At 38.1% G+C, this 21,109-nt stretch overlaps 1 protein-coding gene across 1 annotated transcript in view; it reads right to left on the bottom strand.

Annotated features, from left to right (window-relative positions):
- DNAJC3 (DnaJ heat shock protein family (Hsp40) member C3) overlaps positions 1-21,109 on the bottom strand; it is a 30,703-nt gene that overhangs the window by 6,598 nt on the left and 2,996 nt on the right. Inside the window, exons 2-9 of the mRNA XM_068182475.1 lie at positions 17,927-18,037; positions 14,830-14,954; positions 13,743-13,817; positions 7,889-8,041; positions 6,406-6,587; positions 4,374-4,493; positions 2,491-2,596; positions 2,275-2,395 (exon numbers count right to left, since the gene is read on the bottom strand). Of these exons, the coding sequence (XP_068038576.1) occupies positions 2,275-2,395; positions 2,491-2,596; positions 4,374-4,493; positions 6,406-6,587; positions 7,889-8,041; positions 13,743-13,817; positions 14,830-14,954; positions 17,927-18,037 (993 nt within the window). The remainder of the gene's footprint in view (positions 1-2,274; positions 2,396-2,490; positions 2,597-4,373; positions 4,494-6,405; positions 6,588-7,888; positions 8,042-13,742; positions 13,818-14,829; positions 14,955-17,926; positions 18,038-21,109) is intronic.

Below are 21,109 nucleotides of genomic sequence, written 5' to 3'. Positions count from 1 at the left end.
ACTACTTGCCATGACAGTATCCAATTTCTCTTCTTTTTTTCAGAATCAACTTCCTTATTTAAGGACTGCAAGCACTAAGCACAAGGGAAGGTGTTTCAGTGCTGCACACTGCAGAGGGAATGCATCCAGCACACTCTGCAAGTACACATTGCACTTTCCCTCTTTAATTTTGATGGTACACTCCAGTGTAGGGATTTTCCTCTTTCAGAGAGCTAGCTGCTCTCTCCATCTGAGGGGTGAAGGTTGGAAGCAGGTGGAGAAGGATGGCAACTTCATGACCACAAGAAGTTTGTTATGAAGCCAGGAGACTTATTACTAATTCCTAGTATGTCAAGTGAGATATTTAATAAACTCTTTTGAGTCACTATTTCTAAAAGCAGTAGTACCTCACAAGCAAACAGAAGAGTCACTGCTCCTTCTTAGTGGCCTGGTATTTCAGAAAGCTTCCTTTCATCCTGCTCCACGACATGAAAGGAACAACTCTTGCCCAGTGTCACTTTCAGTTTAAATACTTCAGTCAAATATAACTCTCGTTATTTCAATACAAGAATCTTCATGATCTCTCAAAAGGTAATCATATTCTATCTCTAAACAACTTTGCTGGCTTTGCTATCTTCCCTGAGCTTTTAAAATGGTGACAGATTAATTCTGGATGTGGAATAAAGGCCAATTTCCCATCAAACACGAGTAACTGCAGACAACCTACATCCATGCCAAGACTGTTAGGGAAACAACAGAACCACTTTATGCTCTTACTGAAACCTCTACCATAGTAGAATAGGGAGGGGAAAAACAGAAAACACAAAAATTAGTACATTCTGACCAATTTTGAAACAGCAAGGCAGATTTTTTCCTTTTTTGACAAAACTTGTGCTCTAGACAGAGAGACTCCTGTACTTATGAAGTATGCCAGAAATGGAGTCATTAAACATCTGTCTCTGCAGACAAGCCCTGGCTCCCATGTGATTATGAAGTAATTAAAACCATCTCATGAACACAGCTATACAAAGTGAACTGCATCTTGAACACTTAACAATAATCACCTTCAAAGTTCTGAATTATAAATACTTTGAAATTTCCTACCTTTAACAGGAAAACAGGTGCCTCCAGCTTGAAATTTTTTTTGAGGGAAGAATGAGAATCATTTTGCCCCTTTAAATATGAGACTACAATTTTAATTGCTCTTGTGTTCTCTATGGCAAAGAGAAACCAGCCATCAAAAGATAAATGAAGACACCTCCAGGCAGATGAACAGTAATGGGTTGGCTGTAATGCTGTTGATGGAGGCTCTGCTGGAAGGCAGAGTGTAACTACATCCACCTCGCCGCTGTCAAGGGCAGGAGGAAGGCACAGGAGATGTTACACAATCTGGAGAAGCACAGCTCTGCTCTAGCATGGTTCTTCACTTGGAACCAGGGTAGGCCAAGCCCAGCAGGCACCAAAACAGGAAATAAGCTCTCCCAAATTCCAGGTATGTCCTCTCTGTTTCCTTACATCCTGTAACAGGGAGGCATTTGCCCCAGCACAAGATCAGGCTGGCTGTCTGCATTTGTGCAGAACCTTGTTACAAAACTTTTCTTTCTTCCAGTTCACAACAGTTTGAGACACCCTCCCTGGAGGTATTTAAAAGTGATGCAGATAAGGCACTTGGGGACATGGTTCAGTGGTGGACTTGGAAGTGCTGAGATAATGGCTGGATAATCTGAGAGGTCAGTTCTATCACTCCATGTAATAGGATGCAATGTACAGAAACTCCATATGGAAAATGCAGCCTCAGGAATAGAATCAGTTTACTCTGAGCAACACTACAGAGATCCATGGAGGAGAAGCAATGGCTGTTACCTTCCTCTGCCCTCAGCACATGCTAGGGAACAGAACAGTTATTTCATGCTGCCATCTCAAGACATGAAAATGGAGCTCCTAAAATGGACTTACGTTACCCTAACTCTAATTACCTTTTACTTCTACATGCAATTCTGTGACGTTGCTGATTATATAAAACACCTCTGAGCTGAGTAAGCTGCACAGTCTCATAAAACATCCCAAACAGTCCACTGTTGTAAAGACAACTCTGCTGTAGATAAAACAAGTATATTCTACTTACACTGATCAAGACAAATTTACCACCAAGTATTTTTGTAAATCTGCAACTACCAGGACTAATTAAGGATAACATGGTGTAGAATCAAAGTGCATGGTAAAAAAAAGCCTTTGAAATGCTGACTACACTTTAAACGTCCACATTAAGTATGTACCAATAGCATACAAATGTACCTTCTTCATACATGTCTTCTAGCAAATAAGCTTCTGCTCTGTCTTTCAGGGCATTCACGTTGGTTGGTTCTAGCTGCAGAACTTCTGAACAAAGTTTGATGGCTTCTGTAGCCTGCTGATTCTAGAGAGGCAAAAGTAAAACCAAACTCATGTAGTTGTGGAAGTTTTATTTCATGTTTGAGTTGAAGACATTTAGAGGGAGATAAGCAGAATTACCTTTGATAAGCAGTGACAGATCCTTTCTTTGGCACGAGTAGAATAAATTGGGACTTCTGGCTCAGTTTTCATTACAGACTCATATTTACTGATAGCATCTTCATACCTGTTTAAATCATAAAGCATAATACCATGAGATGTACTCCCTATCTTAGGGTGTTGCATTTTATTTAAAAATTCTTAAAATTCACAGACTCGCCCATCCTTCTATCCAAGGACTTTCCCTTTAATAGCCTTAAAGGCGAGGTGTGAAACAACAGTATGAAGAAAACTTGCAGGCACGTCAAGAACTACATTCCCGTTCCCTTTTCTGTGCTGAGAGACAGAAGAGCGGGCACTGGGCCTGTCAGGCTTATGCACAAGGTAACAACAGCCATCTGTCACCATGCACAGCCAAGGGTCTCCAGATCTGCCTCCTGCAAATGACACTGCATTTCAAAATAAGCATTTCCCCACTGATACCTGAGATGGACTCAGTTCTGTGCTCACAGTAAGAGTTCAGACTATCTGCACACTGCAAAAGGTACCTATTCACAGGGGTACAAAAAAGCCCCTTATGCCAGTTTTAATCAGGCAGATGTTTTCTCCTTTTCTTCACAAGTCACACAGTAAAGTGTTATTTTGCTGTGAAGGCCTCAAAATGCTAAAGTTACATGGTTTAAGCCAGAAACAGATTAAAACATTTACCTAAAAATACAAGAGTGAGAGTGAATCCAAAGGCTGCTATAATTTAAAGAAATGCAAGCTCTCAGGCTCCCTGAAACTTTGCTGATGCTGGATTAAATAAGTGAAAAGAGTCCAAACAGACTTCTGGCTTAATAAAACTGGCATCAGTTGTGCTTTTTCACATTCCTGATGTACTTCTTTTAAAAAAGCCACCTTGACAATGTCTAATGATTTGTTCATGTGGACAGCTGGATGTCATGTGCTGGAGAACACAAAACTGAAGCAATGCAAGAACTACAAGAATACAAAGGCAATGTCTATCATTTAACAGGGTGCATAAAAGAAAAAAAGCCAATCTGTCAGAACCACTTCTGCCATCAAGGCACTGCAGAGTTACTAAGTGGTTTTCGTCTTAAGATATGGTCCTTTCAACAGAATAGTTCAAGTTGGAAGGAACTCTTAGAAATCATCTGGTCTAACCCCACTGTCCATGCAGGGCCACTTCTAGAAATCTGCCTACGACTGTGTCCAAAATGCTTCTGTATAACTCTAAAGTGGGGAGACTCCATAACCTCCTTGGACAACCTGCATCAGTGGAAATGAGGCAGTGTAAAAAACATTCTGATGTTTCAAGGGAATTTCATGTTTCAGTTTGCACCCATTGGCCTGATCCCATCACAGACCACCACCAAGCAGAGCCTGGCTCCGCCCTCTTTGCACCCTCCCTTCAGGTACATTGATGAAATCACCCTGTAGCAGAGAAGTCTCAGGACAAACACTGTCAGCCACCCCAACCTTTCCTTGCAGAAGAGAGATGCTCCCAGCCTCCAATCTTAGTGGAATGTCACTGGACTTTCTCAGTAGCTTTATCTCTCCTGCACTGGAGAACCCAGTGCCCAGTTGGGATCTCATCAGTGCTGAATAATAATATATGAGAGCTGAAAACTCCCATCCCTAAGTTTGTCTCACTACCTGCTGCAGAAAGAAGTTAAGTATGCAAAAGGGACACAGTGGCATCAGAAGGAATCAGAATAGAATAGTTGCTATGCAAGTCCATATTTATTTTAATTGTAATTTGAGAGTTCTGCTCAGCACCTACTTCAACTGACACATGCAAAAATCATCACTTTAATCAGCTCCTCAATCAGTAAGTTGGTGCCTCAATTGTGGGTTTTTTCTCTTTTTTTAATTCCTTTAATATAGCAGTAAATACTTACCTGCCTTCTCTGATGAATTCCTCTGCTGACTCAATCTGCTTATTGAGTTTCTTTACTTGCTTATAGAGAGAGAAGCATTGCTTATGGTCTTGGTCCAGTTTCAGACACTCCCGGACCTCACTTTTCACAGGGAGGTAAAGAGAAGGGGGGAAGAAAAAAAAAAAGAACCACACCTAGGTCACCACATACTATGAAATTTTACCTGGATACACAATGCAGCATATATAAACCATTCAGAACACTCAAACTCTTTCACAAATCTCTCCCTTCATCCAAATATTAATATAAAGTGAGACCAAAAAGAGTTTTCCAAAATATACAGGGATATTTACCTGGGTTTGGTTTTAATTATTTTGCATTGCCAAACACACAAAAGATTAAATGCTACATTAATAACTGACTAAAGAGCTGAAGAGTAACTTTGAAGAAAAAGGCACTCTGTGAAAGAAATTATATTCAGCAGTTATCAGATGAATAGATAAGAAAATTACCATCAATTGTAACTCAGATATATTACCAAATTCCTACATTCAAGTGTATTTTGTGCTGCTTGAAACAGAAAGCTCAGCTAAGACACAAACCTCCTTGATGGAGTCTCAGCCAAGCCTGAGGCTGATGTTTCACTGTGAAGAATGTTTAATCAGATTCTGATTAGGGAAAATATGTCTCAAAATAGTCCAAAGTCTAAAAAAAAAATCCAAAAAACCTCCAGAATGAATAAATGTTTTGGATCCCATAGAGTTATTATAGCACAGCCACTATGTCAATTTCAGGAAGAGATTACAAAATCTTATTTTGTTCCTAAGCACAGACAAAAATATCTTCTTATTTGAAAATAATTAGACCTCTAAGAGGAAGAAACTAATGGAAGGACAAGAGATAGCACCCAGCAAGTCCAAGAGCTATAGCACTCTTTCTCAGCATATCTCATGATGCAAAAATTAATGATATCAGGTAAGAATAAAGGAAAGAGGCTTTTCTGTTTCTTTCTGATTCCACTCTCTTCTTCAACAGTGCCCTCAACTGTGCTTTTAAATGCCACCTATACTTGAAATCACTGGGCAAAGGGATGGCCACCTACCAAAAGTCATCACAGAAGTGACCTATGAGCTCACAAGATTAAGTAGGCTCTGGAAAGGGAATGCCTAATGCAAACCAATTACTTTAATGTTTACTTTTGGCCAGCAATAAAACTAACTTCTGCAAGTTTAATCACATACAGCTTCCATCTGCCAAGGAAAGAAACACAGGCTTTTTCAGTTCTCTTCACCTTAATGAAGAGATTCTGTGGCAGAAATCATATTGGAAGGATTCTGGAGATGAAGGCAGCACATCTGAAATTATGACTGGTACAGAAACCACTTCTGTGCAATAGGAAGAATTCCATCATTTGTGCAGCTGGACACAGAGTACAAACTGAACAGCCCAGATTGGGCAAGGGTAGTTATCTACCAGACTGACTAGGGACATATGGGAATAAGACCCTAAACTTAACTCAGTATGAATAAAAGCATAGGGCATTATCAAAAAGTCACCCAGGACTGTCTGCAGGAATGAGAGGCAAACAGCTCTGCACCCCAAGCTCTTCATACTTGGACGCTCCTGTACTTTTTATTTATTCTTAAGCTTGTAACCTGAATGTATACATCTTTTCTCTGCATCTCAAGCTTAACCTTCCTTAAGGTTTAAGGTTAAAAAAAAGCTCCACTACAGGAAATTTAGAGAAGCGCTTCCTTCTAGGAGAAATACAATGAAAACAGCACTTGCAAGCAACTCCAATGGAGAGGAACTCTGGCTTCTGTTTAAGGAAACAAGATGCCTGGAACCACTGATGGCAGATCTTGCCAAGAACAAACACGGGTTTCTTCACAGCTGACCCTTAGTTTCTGTAAAGGAATTCCCTTTATCAGATCTGGACCACAGTTGATTCTCCATCCAAATGTCACACAAGAGATACTTAATGGTTTATCATTACCTATATAATTATATTTTCTCTCTCAATTATAATGATTACAGCAAATAGTAAAATTACCTGAGAGATAATTCATGGTCCCCCAGCTGATAATATATTCTGCTGATTTTATAGAAGGCTTCAGTATTATCATTCTTTAATTTGGCAGCAGCTTTCAAGTCACTAATAGCTTTGCTTGGTTCCCCTTCCTTTATATAACACTCTGCTCGAAGTTCCCGTAGCTCTGCATCCCAAACACAAACCTTGAGAAATCAAAATTAAAACTTGTTTTTGGTCCATAACACTTCACTTCTTTTCCTCCCCAAAAGAAAAATCCCATTTAATTTCCCTTTGCCAACCGCAACAGCATAAGGTTCAAGCTGCATGCAGAGCTCATGAAATTAGCATCTCTGCTTCCTGGTGGATGCTGTGATGCACCTGCCCAAATAGAAAAACAGAGGCCTGAAAATTTTGTAAATGATGCAAGGAACTCATGCAGAGAGATGAATTAAATCTACTGGCATTGCTTAAACTAGGACAGTCTGTTGAGCCTCCAGGAAAGGATATCAAAATCATAAATTATTGTATCTTCCCAAAAGAATAGAGGTAATGAACAGCAAGGACCAAGCTGTCGGTTGTCCTCTAGGAAGAAGCCTGTGGGTAAGACGCAGCTCCACCAAGTTTGACCTTAATATCTGGATTTTAAAGAATAAAGAGAGGTAAAATTGTCACAGTAAGGCAAAACTAATTACTCACAAGGAACTGCCTTTCAAAATTTGATTTAGGGAATTAAATCTGTCTAAGTCTTACCAGTTGTTTGGAAACTATCCTCTTAGAGGAAACTTTCCTGCTTTTCCACATTGCCTCCCCATAAACCAATTCCTGCACTGTGGCCGTTTCATCACCAAAAGCTCCAAGGTTGTAAACTCCAAGTCAACAGCATTAATTTCTATGTGCAGAGTCATAGCAGTTAACTGTCTTTAGTGCATTTCTATATGACACACAAAATGCCCACATGATTGAGTTATTTACACTTGCACTATCAGGCTACCTACACCCATTAAGATTCAACAAATACAGATACTTAAGGAACAAGATGAAAATTCAGCAAGCTATCTATATTTTTGTGGGGTTTTTTTTAATTTTTTTTACTTCGTTTTCTCAAGACAAAAACTATCTGTGTATATGCAATGAAAAATCCAGATTTAAAAAAACCTGTAACTCCTATACTTGGCAGAACTTCGTTGACTGCAGAAAAACTTCTTCCCAGGTTCCCCAAGAATACCAAATTGTAGAAAAACAGGAAAAGTATAATCAATAAAGTTATCTGTAATGGAAGTTTCACTGAAGTAGCTTTAAGACAAACTATTATTTTGACTTCTTCTGCAGCTAGTGCTCAGCCCTCTCCTCTCTCCAACACTATTAGAGACCCACAGTGCTCAGCAAAACTAAACCAGTTACACCAAAGTTATTTTCACATCAGTAAAGAAACTACTAAACAAAACCACACAGATGTCAGAAGCTCTTACTTTCTTTTTACAGTACCATTTGACTTAACACTTACTGCCAAGATTTCATCAAGAAGAGAAATAGCAGCTCCGTAATCCTCTTGCTGGTAGGCAGATAATGCTTGTGAATGTAGGCGCTGCAGCTCATCTGATTTTGTCAGCTGAGTCTGGGCTTCTTTTTCCTCATTATTGCTAGGATTGGATTTGAGCTGCAAACATGAACAAGGAGAGAGACTCAAATGCTTGTTCAAGGATCTCTTTCAGTCCCATTAATAATCATATCATGGAGAACTGACTAAAGCTGCGAATAAATCAAAATGAGTTTCAAAACTCCACTGGAAGCATTTCTAACTCTGAACTTCAGAAGAAAGAAACATTTTGAGATTCAATGCAAGATTTCAGAAGTCAGCAATCCAATTCTTCATGCTTGATCAATCATCACTGGACAAATCATACAGAACAGTCACTGTCCCCCATCACCTGCTGGACGTTGCAGACCTCTTTGTAACCTAATTAATTCACCTCTGCTATCAGCTGTTAAATGCTGGATTCCTCAGGAGCAGTAGACAGCATAACCACGTGGCATAATTACATCTCTCACTTTAAGCACTACACATATTTATAACTTCATGACAGAAATAAATGAAACATGTTCCAGACAGCTGTTACTGTGAAGTTGTGTTTCTTACATTTTCCTCACAACAAGTGGCTGCAGCAGCAAATTAAGTGGCTACAACCAGGGAAAAGTCTCAGCTGGGCAGTCATGCATTCTGTTTCTTACATAGTTTTATACAAGTCTACCGTTTTGTCTACAAGAACTCTCATTTCTCTAACCCCTCTCTCTGAGCAAGCAGAAGTCATTACATTGTACTTGCCTTTTTCATTTAGGCAGGCTTATCTTTTCAAAGAAAATTTTTAAAAATATCTTTCACGCAACTTTACGATCACCCAGGAAGATACACACAGCCAGAAAGAATCTTAGCCATTCCCTTGCAAAGCCAGGGAATTTGTAGCATTACTGTAGCTTGAAAGAAGCACTGGCTTCACACTTTCTGCTGATCAGAATGACTTTCAAAGTTTAAAAGGGACAAATCAGCATGACTTTATTTTTCTGTTTGTTTTTAAATAAAAATTTTTATCATCTTGCATTCTCTACACAGAAGAATGTGAACCAAAGTCACTCAAAGACATCCAATACTTTTTTCTTTCCCCATTTTTCTTGAAGTGGCCTCTTCCCTGCTTCTCACCAGTAAGTTCTTGAAACACATGTATTCTGTGCTTATGTCCCTAAGGTAATTCAACTTTAGTCCTCAGAAGTCCTTTACCAGAATTTCCCCTGGTTCTACCACTTGAATATATGAAAGGTAAGAGGCTAAATGATACATCGAAATCATGCACAGGTCCCACACTTTGTCTTCAATTCCTCTTTATAAATATTGTCAAACCTTATGCAGTTTTTCATTTTACCTGGCAAAAATCAAGTTAGACCTGAAAATTCTCCTTTATTCCTTACACACTCTTTCAGCAAGAGGAGAGGAATGTGATCAAAGAGTTTTCTTTCTTTGTAGGATTCCAAAAAAAAGTCTCAAAGCTTTTCTTCCAGTTAGATTTCTGCCTATTAGCCCTTGATGCTGTGCATCCACTCTCGCCCTAAAATCTGGAGCTTGTAGCAGAGGCAAATTTCTGCACCTGTAATTTCAAAAAGTACCAAATCTACAAAACTCTCTGAAGTTCTGAACTCTTCAGTTCCAGCTGACTTGTTTGATTTCTTCCTTAATTTCTCAGCATTTTCCTAAGAATCAAGAGCCTTTGGTATGGATGAGCCTTACACTTCCATAAAAACTTGTGATAACACCACACTCCTTAGACTCACAGTATGTTTCCTGTAATGGATTTGGAGAAAATGTCAGTGGAATATGAAAAGCAACGTTACAATCATGGAGGCAAGTCCATTAGTAATCAAGACCATTCGAGTGAATCATCCTAGGTAATTTTAGGTAACACAACATGTCCAGTTAAAGACAGGGAAATTTTTCAAGGTATCATTCAAACGGAAGTCAATGAGTGTATACTACAGTATGATGAAAATACACACTCATTAAGCTCTTATTAAGTAATTAGCACATCGCTATGATGTTTAAATCAGTAATGTTAACTAAGGCAAAAAGAAGCCTGCTCATTCAGCTTGTGAAAAACATCCTGAAGGGAACTGAGGGAATCTCCATTATTTGTGCTATCTAACATCAAGACATCCATGCACTCAAGGACAGTGCACAGAGGAAAACCCTGCACTGGTAACATACCAGGTAACACAGCTAAAATGACAGATGAAAAAAAAAAAACCAAGGAAATATTTAAATACCTTTCATTCTTTAGCTTGGAAGCTACAGATGATCACTGTAGCACACAGGAATGTATTTGGCAATATCTAAGGTTATATTAAATATCTCTGATGTGGTTAAGAGAGCCTCTAACACCCAACTAGATTGCCTAGTAACTTAACCCAATTTGATTTACTTATAATGCCATAAGCTGGCCTCTCCCACCTAAATCCAAAACAGTACTATTACACATAACAACCAACCATGGAAAGCTCTTGTCCAATGTATTTTGCAACAGGCAAGGGTTTAGATGAGAAAGCAATTTGCAGTTGTACAGAGCTCAGTCACTTGGTCTTGGCTGACATCTAGTGGAACGACAAGCGATGCCTTCAGTGTCAAGTTTGGAAGTGTTAGTTCTTCCAAGGCAGACAGAATTGTGTATTTAGGACATCTCCATTTACACTATTTATTGCAATAAATTGCAGCTGTGAGTGTTACAGTCAGTCTTAAAAAATACTAGAATTTAAAAGAAATGTAACAATTTGGTCCTTTCCTCACTTTCCAATAGACAAGGCAGAAGTTCTGCTCAAATTCTGTACCTTTTACAGTATTCACCAACTCAAATCCTTGTCATTTTCTCTAGAACACAAGCAGAGTCACTGACAACATGGTAAGGCACATACACAGGGCTGCCAGGATTTGCACTGTTTTTGTCACCTTTCCAGAAGGCCTTCCATCAACAAAAGTATGCCAGTATCCCTTTTATTTTCAGTAAAAATCACATGCCTACAGGTAAAATAAACATTCCAGGGCTTTCATGGCTTGAGGCCCTGGACACGAATGCTGATGCACCCAAAGATCTGTCCTGCTGACTTCTATCAATCAGAAACCACTAACCCAAACAGAAGGAACTTGATATTAAAGCATATGAACACTAAACCAAAGTTGTAACAGAAAATAATTACTATTCATATAGCATGTGCAACAACATTGCAAAAATCACCAAAGGAATTCTGCTTACTCCTTGTTTCATGTGGAAAACCTGACCCATGTGAAAAATTAATCAGCTTGATTCATCTGCTGGCCAAAAGGAGAGGTTTCTAGAAATGTAGTACTGCTTAATAGGTGAAGGCAAAAGTCTGAATCACACCCTCTATCCAAACCTCACAATGAATTTCAGCCAACAGGAAAGTACAGAGTACAAAAAAAAAAAAAGCTAAAAATAACACACGAAGGCTGACTCTCAAGAGGCTCTGCTCCCAAAAAGGAATACTGCATCCTTTGCAGCTAGGCATTTCCACTGCCTGCTCTCACACTAGCACTGCCTCACAAGACAGCCAGTACCGATATGCCAGAGGGCAGGAATATACAGAGAAGCTGCTTAGCAATCAATCATTTAGAGATATTTAGGGTGCTCACCACGAAACTTCTTCCTGATACTATGAAATTACATAGAAAGAACTTGAGGACATGAATTTTGTTTTCTTTTCACAAGTACGCACTGAAGGACAGGTTTACTACTTTATATGAAGTACAGTTACAATGGTTTCTTTAAGTTCTACACAAAATCATTGGTCTTACAAGCGGCAAAAGTTTACCTGTCATCCTTCCCTTCCTTTAGATGGGCTGAATTTTCTTGCTTTCTCTCCCTCAAAAATGACTGCATCTCCTAACTATTGAGATGCCTTTTAAGGAACATGACTACAAGATAAGGAATGGGAAATCTGAAAGATTTAGAAAACAAGGGAAACCTCTCAAAGAAATAGGTATTCTACTTAAAGATTTCAAGGTATGTAGCACAATTTAATCCACTCCCCATATGAATAATTTAACCTATTGGAAAATACTACTTTAATATTTACTCATTTTGCTTGAATATACTGTACTTAATTGAGAATTATGGTCTTCAAAATAGACCACTCTAAGAACACAGACAACACTGCTCATAGAACAAAGGAAAATATAAGTTAGATTGAGGACTAATACACTCTTGTCCTAAATCAGCTTCTGGGAAGAAACTGTTCTACTTCAGACTTAAAGCCTGATTGAGTACTGAAGCTATTTGACTGAACAAAGGCAGCAAATAAATTTTTGCAGCAGGTTTGGCAATAGGAAAAGATATTTTACAGTTGACTGGAGAAACAATTCCATATGCAGCATTAAGCAATACTTCAAGAAACAGTAACTGCAAAGAGATGCACACACAGACTCACAATCAACCCTGACACTGCATAATTGTTACTGCAGCAACTGTGTCCTCAGTTAATCCGAGCTGAACATCTCTCTCCCACATTTGCAGACAGCAGGGCTGTGCTATCAGACCACACATTTCTAAGAAACTTACTGAGGAAGAAGCAGCCAGATGTGCCATTGCTATATGAACTTCAGAATAAGCTGCTGGAGCTCTGCTACAGACACAAGAACTGCCTGGTGCATTTCTACCTCGTAGCTGTCCTGCAGAATATACAGAATAACCACTCCAGTTTTTTCATCCACACTTACTAGTAAGGTTTGCACTAAAGAGCTGCAAACCTGGACCACACAACTTCTTTTTTCATCACTTTCTTCAGAGACAGACAACAAGACAGCATTTGTTACTTTGCAAATTCTTCTTATTTTGGCTTAAGGGACACAATAGCTGTTCAAACTAGCAACTCTTGAAGAGCAAGCAAGAATGAAGAATGTATCTTATTTATACTCCTATTTACATGAATTTTGCGCAATAGAGAGGAAATCTACATTCACATTCTCTGCGGGTTTTTTTCTGGGGTTAGATCAGTTTACCTGTGCAGCATAGGGCTGAAATGCACAAAATACCCATCAAAACTAAAAACAGCCCAAGTGAGTTTTAGGTGGGTAATATCCAACTACTTGTAGCTGGAAACTGCAAAATTCCTGATCATGGAGAGGAAGTACTGTCAGACATTCATGAAGATGGAGAACTCTGCAGATTAGGACACAGAGGGATGCCACTAAAATGTACTGATTTAACTGCTCAGTGACTAAATTAAGTGTGGTATTCACACATCCTTTGAACAGAGAGAGATGCAGACTTCCCCAGGATTTTCCTGGGAAAGTCTGTATCTCTCTCTGCTCAAAGGATAAGTGAATACCACATTTAAGAGTCAAAAATTCTTTTGCAAAAGAGATAGGAGGTAAAAAGATAGGAACCTGCAAAGGTTGATCCATGATGCCCCTAGTGACTTCCCAGGGAGACATCAATACAGTGATGTAAACCAGAGTTCAGCTACATACTTTGAGTCCCACATCACTTATTTCTGAATGAAGGCTGCTCCCTTCAGCTATAAGTAAGCAGAGATCATGAAGTATCAGGCACACACAAGAAAGACTTTGCAAAGTGCTCCACTGTTTCAGGCAACACCCCATTTCATTTGCATCACTATACTGCAACTTCACTGGTCATTTATTCATACAAGGTTGCTTAGCTACTATGCCTGCAAAGAACAGGAAAGACAAACTCAGGCCTAGATTGAATATACTCTATAGAGCATCAAAGTTCAGATGTGACCTTGGCTCAGAACCCAACCTTAAAAGTAGTGATGTAGTTCAACATTGGTCTCCAACTTACCACATTTTTAAAGTCATCCTCTGCTTCATCGAATTTTCCTTGCTTAAGCAGTAAGTGTCCTCTCTGTAATCTTGCCTGAAATGAAACATAACCTTTTTATTTACAAATGGGAATTGAGCAAAGTATGAACACAAGTTTCATTTTAGTATAGCTAAAAAGCTGAAACAAGGATTGTGACACCCATTCTTTCTTTTTGATTTAATGATGTTCTTATAAGGCCTCTTTAATGGCAAAGGATTGTTCTGCACCAAAACTGAGGGGCAAAAAGCAGACAATTTTTATGAAAAGAACTCATGTGAGAAGTTTCCTAAATCAAAGTGAATGTGACTTTACACCACTTTCCTGATTATTACTGCTTACAGATGAAATAAATAGGAGAAATAATAAACAATTCCTACATTTAATTATTTCATTAAACTCTCAGAATTATAGAAGCTATGTAAAAAGACAAGTCAATGATTTAGAAGACTTTGATTTCTAATATGAATATTTTCATACAACAGTGAACTTATCATTTGCTCCTTTATTGGCAACTATACAGAACATGCCACTGCCCACAAAAAAGGGATGTGAGAGAATCAGTTGGAGAGGATTCCAGCACCAGTTTCCAACTAGCAAGGCAGTCTCCACATATAGTACACAGAATGGAGAAAGGGGTAAGCAAATCTGAACTTGCAATAGTGACGCAGGAATGCGGTGAGATTAGGACAGTTACTGTGGAGATACCTCAATCTAATGCTGATTAAGAGGAAAAAAAACCCAGAGGCATCTGTGTGCTTTCTTTTCCCTGTCCCAAATGGCAAAGCCTTGGTGAACAGCAAAATAACCACAAGTGAGAGATGTGTTCAGTATAAATCCATGAACTTAATAAAACTAGTAGTTGTTCAAATAACTGTCTAAACTGTACTCAACATCATTGCAAATTAAGGCACATACACCATTGCTGTTATTTTACCTACTTTAAAGCCCTCTGAGGGATAATGTATTCTCTATTCCTGTTGAGCAAAGTTTGAAAAAAACCCCAAACCTTCTCAGAAGCAGTTTTTTTCTTTACACTTGAACAATCTTCAATTCCAGTAATACTTACTGATGTGAAGTCCTGCTTTAATTCAACCACTTTACTTAAATCACGAATTGCTGCTTTAGATTTGCCCATGGCTAAGTACACTGTGGCTCTTCTGTAATAAGCAATGTAGTTCTCAGAGTCTCCCTCTGCAAATGAGCAAACAGTAATCAGAATACTATCTCAAAGCTACTGAAATTTCTGGTACAGTGGAATGGTAGTGACTAAAAATATATCATCTGACTTTTAAGCCACTGGATATAATGGTATACATCAATAAGACACAAAATTTGCAACATTGTGAAACCAGTATTTTCTATGCAGTTTAATTATTTAACAATAAAGATTACAAAAATACTGTAAAGGCCAAATAATTGAGAGTGAAGATCAAATATGCATGTGTTCTTCAGCTTTATACAGGAGAACCACCTCTACATACTAATGCAGTTTACCTCCAACTGCAGGCTTACATTTCAAAGGACATTAATTCATCATTTTCCAGCCCAAGTGCTGATCACCATATCAGATAAATGCAAATATTCACAAAATTACTAATATGTTAGTGCAATATCAACACAGACACAAACTCTTTATATCATTCATTGAAGTATCAGCAACTTCTTTCTTTAGTAAAAAAGTGAGCATCAACATTCCCTCTCACCAGCAGACAAATGCACACACACTATGAACGTGAAGGCTAACTTCAGGGCCCACACATTCCATGTTGTCTCCTGGTCAAAATTCCAAGATCCAGCAACTTTAACACTCTCCAAGCTAGCACATACTCCTGTACAAGAGGCAAACACCAGTTTCTGAAAACAACAGTAATATTCTTAACATTCTTCTCTATGTAATATTTCACAGAAACAGGTTACTGTGGGCTCTCAAGGAAAAGTAACTTCAATCACCGAAGCAACCCAATGTTGGAATACAGGAAACCTTTTACTATACTATTAAAAACATAATAATCAATCCAGAATTTGCAGACAGGAACATCCATATCTGAGGAACAGAAGCAGTATTTTTCTTCCTCACATCACTCGAGGTTAAAGTTGAACTTCAAAATAAATGGAAGAAATAGCACCACCAAAAATCTTATGATCAGGAATGAAGTTTCATAGCTGGCCACCTCCATTACCAAAACACTAGTTCAGATCTCATTGAAAAAGCTATCTGCTCTCTTCCTCTACAATATCTTGGTTGTGAAAATGCTAATCTCCAGATCTGAAATTTAATAGGCACTCCTATGCTGTATGCCTCTTTGTATGCCAGGCCCTTAAAAAAAGGCAGCATTGAGTCCTAAAGGTGTAGGCTATGTATGAATCGACAGCTGAAATTAAGGAACTTCATTAATACACAAAGGATGAAAGCTAGGAAAGAGCTAACACAGAAAGCACATTCCAGAACCAGATGATTATCTGACAGATAGTTTTGCCTCAGTAAAATGAGGCAATGAATTGCTGCTCATAACTTGTGCTGGAGTAAGTTGCCTTACTCCAGCAACATAATGAACAGCAATTGACACTTAGCCAGACAGAAAGCATAAACTGGGATTGAAGAAAGAGTTGAAAATTTAACTGAAGAGAGGTCATATGGACAGTAGTTTTCTTCTATTTTAGATATTTGCAAAAAAACAAAAAATAGGCTGGCTGAGGCAATACAGAAAAATCTACCTCACAGTCTAAAACGATGCAGTACAGCCAGGAAAGAATTCTAACCTCCTCACAAGCACAGTTGGCAAATCATGCTTAAAATCTTTTCAAAAAGGCAAAATCCAAAGAAGTAGTCTGATGAAAATGAGGCAATCAGGCTAAAATCAGCATCCAACTAAGAATCCCATAAAGGTCACAACTGAGGTAGTCATACCATATTTCTACAAGCTGCTCGAGCACAGCTGGCAAAGCAGTGGGTTTCACTCATGCAGGCAGATCACATCACTGCTGCCCCTACAACACCACCAGCACTTGCACAGCCACACACTGAACTGGTCTCCTCACCAAATCCAAGTTCAAGTTTGCCAACCAGTAATAAAGGAAAAAATCAAGCCATAGCACTACTTGTGCACAGAAATGCTTTGGCAGCAATACAAACCAAAGGAGTAACAGACTGCATCAAGATGGAACAAAGAACTTCCATAACAGAAAAAAAGGGAAGTTGCCTCCTCCATTCTCTTTCTATAAGGGAAATTGATCTTGGAGAATGCAAAGAAAATATTAATAACTCAGAAGCAACCAATGTTTCATTTAGATCTCACTATTAAACCACGGCATAAATAAAAATGTATCAGTAGTAGGACTCATCAATGTATAACATACTAGTAATAGTCTTTTCACAGAGTAAAAAAAAAATGCACTTGTACACATTGTAACAAAGTCCAATAACTTCAAACTGCACCATACAATTAAGAAACTGTAGTGTTAATGGACACTGCTCTTTACTGGTGCTGTCTCTATGCTTCAATTAAAGGATTTTAATCAGGTAAATTGCTTTAAAATACTTAAAATCAAACATTTAACTTCTCAGTTTGTTGAAAATGCAGAACACCAAACAAGAACAAACTCATTATTTGACTACAAGAAAGGGACGATTTTGCTCTCTGCTGCCAATTCAGTATCTCAAACTTGCAGCATCAGTTTCACTGAGATATCACCTACTTCAAGATTTAATTAAGAAAAAATAAGAAGAGAGAGAGTGACTATTTTAAATATCGAATTTTTTACAGCACTGGATATGAGAAAGCATGGATAAAGCCAGCCTTTCAAAGACATACTCATACTTTGAAAAACATCATAAAGATGAAACCTGATCTTGATGGGATTAGACAGACAGGGAATACCGCATCAAATAATATCAGTCAATTATAATTCCTTTCATACAGCTAGCTTCTAGTGACTTAAGTGTTTATGTATCGTGTAGTTAATTTAACAGTTTTCTTTTATCCAAACCAGAGCATAAATATTCTACTGCTGGCGTCTGTCCAAACTGCTGTATAAAGATACCCCAACTTCTGTGATTCATGGAATGCAATCTGCAAGAAAGCAGGATATTTAATGAAGCAAACATTGGGAAAAACCCACCCAAAGGTATTTCAGTACAGGAGTCAACTCCCTGAGATACACACCTATAGCTGCATGAAAGTGAGACAAAGCATCCGCCAGCTGTCCAGCAGCCAATAATTTCTTCCCCATTTCAAGCTGTTTTTCTACTTCTGCATTTATTCCACACTCAGCTCCTTAAAGAAAAACAAAAAGATCAAGGTTCTGAATGAACAGTTTAATTACAGCAAACAAATACAGTGATAATACAATACATGTAACAAACATTATTGATAGAGGCAGAAGTCACATCCTCCTGCACTTTAGGTAATCTCAGAGGTCTTTTCCAACCTAGGAGATTCTGACACTCTGTAAAGCACCCTGCAGTCTAATAACCTCATAGCATGTCCCAATTAGGATGTCTCAAAAGTACACAAGACATTGCTTTGCACCCCACTGTGACAAGGCACCAAATATACATCCACACATTCGGTACCATACTCTGACTTTCAATTTCAGAAGAATCTGGAAAGCACTCTTACCACACAGATGCAGCAAATACACAAAGGTTCTAAGTTAAAATTAATGACCCTGATGGTAACTTAATACTTAACAGAGAACTGTTGGACTACTTAGAGATTGGCTTCTCATCTACTGCACTTTTGTCTCATCTTCATAATTTCCATGGCAAACTTCTACAGGACTGCAAGTTTAGACAAACAATTAAAATTCTCACTCCTTTTCCCTTTAACTGGTAGCATGAAAACCATACTGAAGTGGTAAGTCTTTGAAGTGCCAGTTTGAGTTTAAAGCTAGTAAATTGCTGCTGCTCAACCAACAGGGAAAGACTACTGTTGAGAAGAAATGAGCAGTCAAGTGCAAGTACACGCTGTATGTACATCAACTCAGCAACAGCTTTTTCATTTGTCCTGTTTCCTGCAGTCTTCAGATCAGAGCAGAATTCCACGACAAATTACCCACCAGATTATGGCTATTCAAAAACTTTCACACTAGAAAAGTTTTCATTTATTAAGAGGACACCATATGCCTAGATTTAAGTAAGGCAATATATACTGAAATCCTGAATAAGCACATTATATTAAAACCCAATGATTTATAACTTATTTCACTCAGGTTTTGCACTGAGCTGATTCAGATAGGCACTTTAAATACAAAAATGTAGCAGCACTACAAAGTTGTTTCATAGAATCCAAATAAAAGTGTTAAGTACAACTGACTGAAGGAAAGTATATCCAAACATCTCACACTGAAAGGTAGTTAAACAACAACGTATTTGTAATGAACAAACAGTAATTTTTTATCACCTTTAAATCATCACGATTTTAGATATAGGAGCTCTCAACACTATGGACCTTAATTTGTTTTTTCTTTTCTACTCCATTATATAGCTCATAATTCTTCTAATTCCACATTGTAAGAAAATCCTTGAGCTGTCTATACTAAAATGAACAAAATACCCTCTGCATCCACTAGAGAAAGTTCTAATGCTAGAAGACTGACAATAAGTAGGCATGCTGGATTCAAGGACTTCAACTCATTTTAGAACAATGATAGAAAGCAATTTTTTTTTAATTAATGGAAATTACTTCATGAAGTCCCAAATTTCCAGTGAATATTTTTTGTTTAAGTAGATGGAGTAAAAACTGCCTACATGATAAATAATTGTTATTTGAGGATCTTATTAAATTATTCATTTTTAAGTCAATTCTAGGCATGTAAAAAATGTATTCCCATTTTATGTGTCTAATTTGCAGTAAAAAAGGACATTCTTCCTTGCCCATTTTCCTTCACTAGTGTAAAGCTTCAATCATCAAGCAGTCCAGTGTCCTTTAAAATGAAAAGCAAGTATAAGAAACACAATGAAAAAACTAAGAACTGAAACAAAACCTCACCACAAATTTCCCTGGCTTTGGAAGTATGCTAGCAGTAAAGCAGGTATAAAACTATAAACAGACTGAAGGATTTAACGTGACCTAATACCAACTAAAATCTCTTAAGTTTCATGCCTCCTGTGTTTCCCCACACACAAATACCTGAAATCTTTAAAACCTGTCAGCTGGGAGTGGTATCCTAGAATTGGGCTATAAATTACTCTTTGATGAACTTTCCATCTATCCAAATATGGTATTCAATTCCCACAGTCTCAAGCATCCTTGTTTTACATTCAGTCACATCAGGATAGCTCCAAGAATGTATTTTTCCACAGTAAGGTGTACTTATACAATTTGCTATCTTTCAAACGTGTTGTGTACAGTACAGTTATACAGTTACATAATATTTAGGCAGAAGGGCCATCTTTTTCCTTGAAAATAATGAAGACAATTACTAAAACAAATTAGAAAGGTGACCACTGGCAGCAAACAAGTAATAAAAGTAGGAGCAACATGGATAAATAAAAAAGCAAATTGTGAAGTCTTCTAGATTCCCTGTAAAATACATTAAACATTGACATACATTAAACTGTACATTAACCTATACATTAAACCTCAGCTCTGCAAGTTGTTGAACATCATAAACTGGTGCATGAATCTCCAGGAGCAGCCTGCATTATCAGCCTAACCATGATGAAAATTGACATTTACCATAACTACTCAGGAACACTCTGCATTGACCTGATAGTTGGACTGTTTATTCACAGAAATCTATTGCTTATTCGTTTTCTGGCTGTAGGCAAACAATTGCTCTAAATAAAGCAGCCCACAGTAGACATCTGAAAATTGGTAACATAAGCACAGGAGTCCAAGGACTCAAATTCCCTGCAACCTATTTGGGTACCTATGCACTCTCTGGTCTGGGAATGAGCCTAAGAAGTAAAGTTCAGCTGGAGCAAAAAAAACACCAAACCCCACCCCACAGAGCTCTTTCCAACAGATACACATTGGTGAGCTGGATACCACAGGTCCAGTTGAAAAAGCTCTTCATGCTCCACCAAGAAACTAAACTTATCCAAGAGATGTGCAGCCTTCCCATTGCTGTTAAAAACATCCATATATTTTAATTTGAATACCATTCCTTAAGACTGCCTAAGTGTTAAATATTCACCCTGGGCCTCAAACAACCACACACATGAGCCCAGCTGTTAAGTCAAATATTCTGGATAAATTCAGAGCCTGTAGTCCTTGCAAGTCTGGGGCAAGAGTCTAACAGTCAAAAAAGCCAAACCAACACAAAGAAACACCAACTCCCAAACTATTCCCATATAATTTTGGTACTAACCAAAATTGCGACTAACCCTGACAACTCAAGGG

The sequence above is a fragment of the Anomalospiza imberbis genome, chromosome 2 (assembly GCF_031753505.1).
Source record: "Anomalospiza imberbis isolate Cuckoo-Finch-1a 21T00152 chromosome 2, ASM3175350v1, whole genome shotgun sequence".
In the NCBI taxonomy this organism is placed as follows: Eukaryota; Metazoa; Chordata; class Aves; order Passeriformes; family Viduidae; genus Anomalospiza; species Anomalospiza imberbis.
This window is presented reverse-complemented; position numbering and strand designations above follow the sequence as displayed.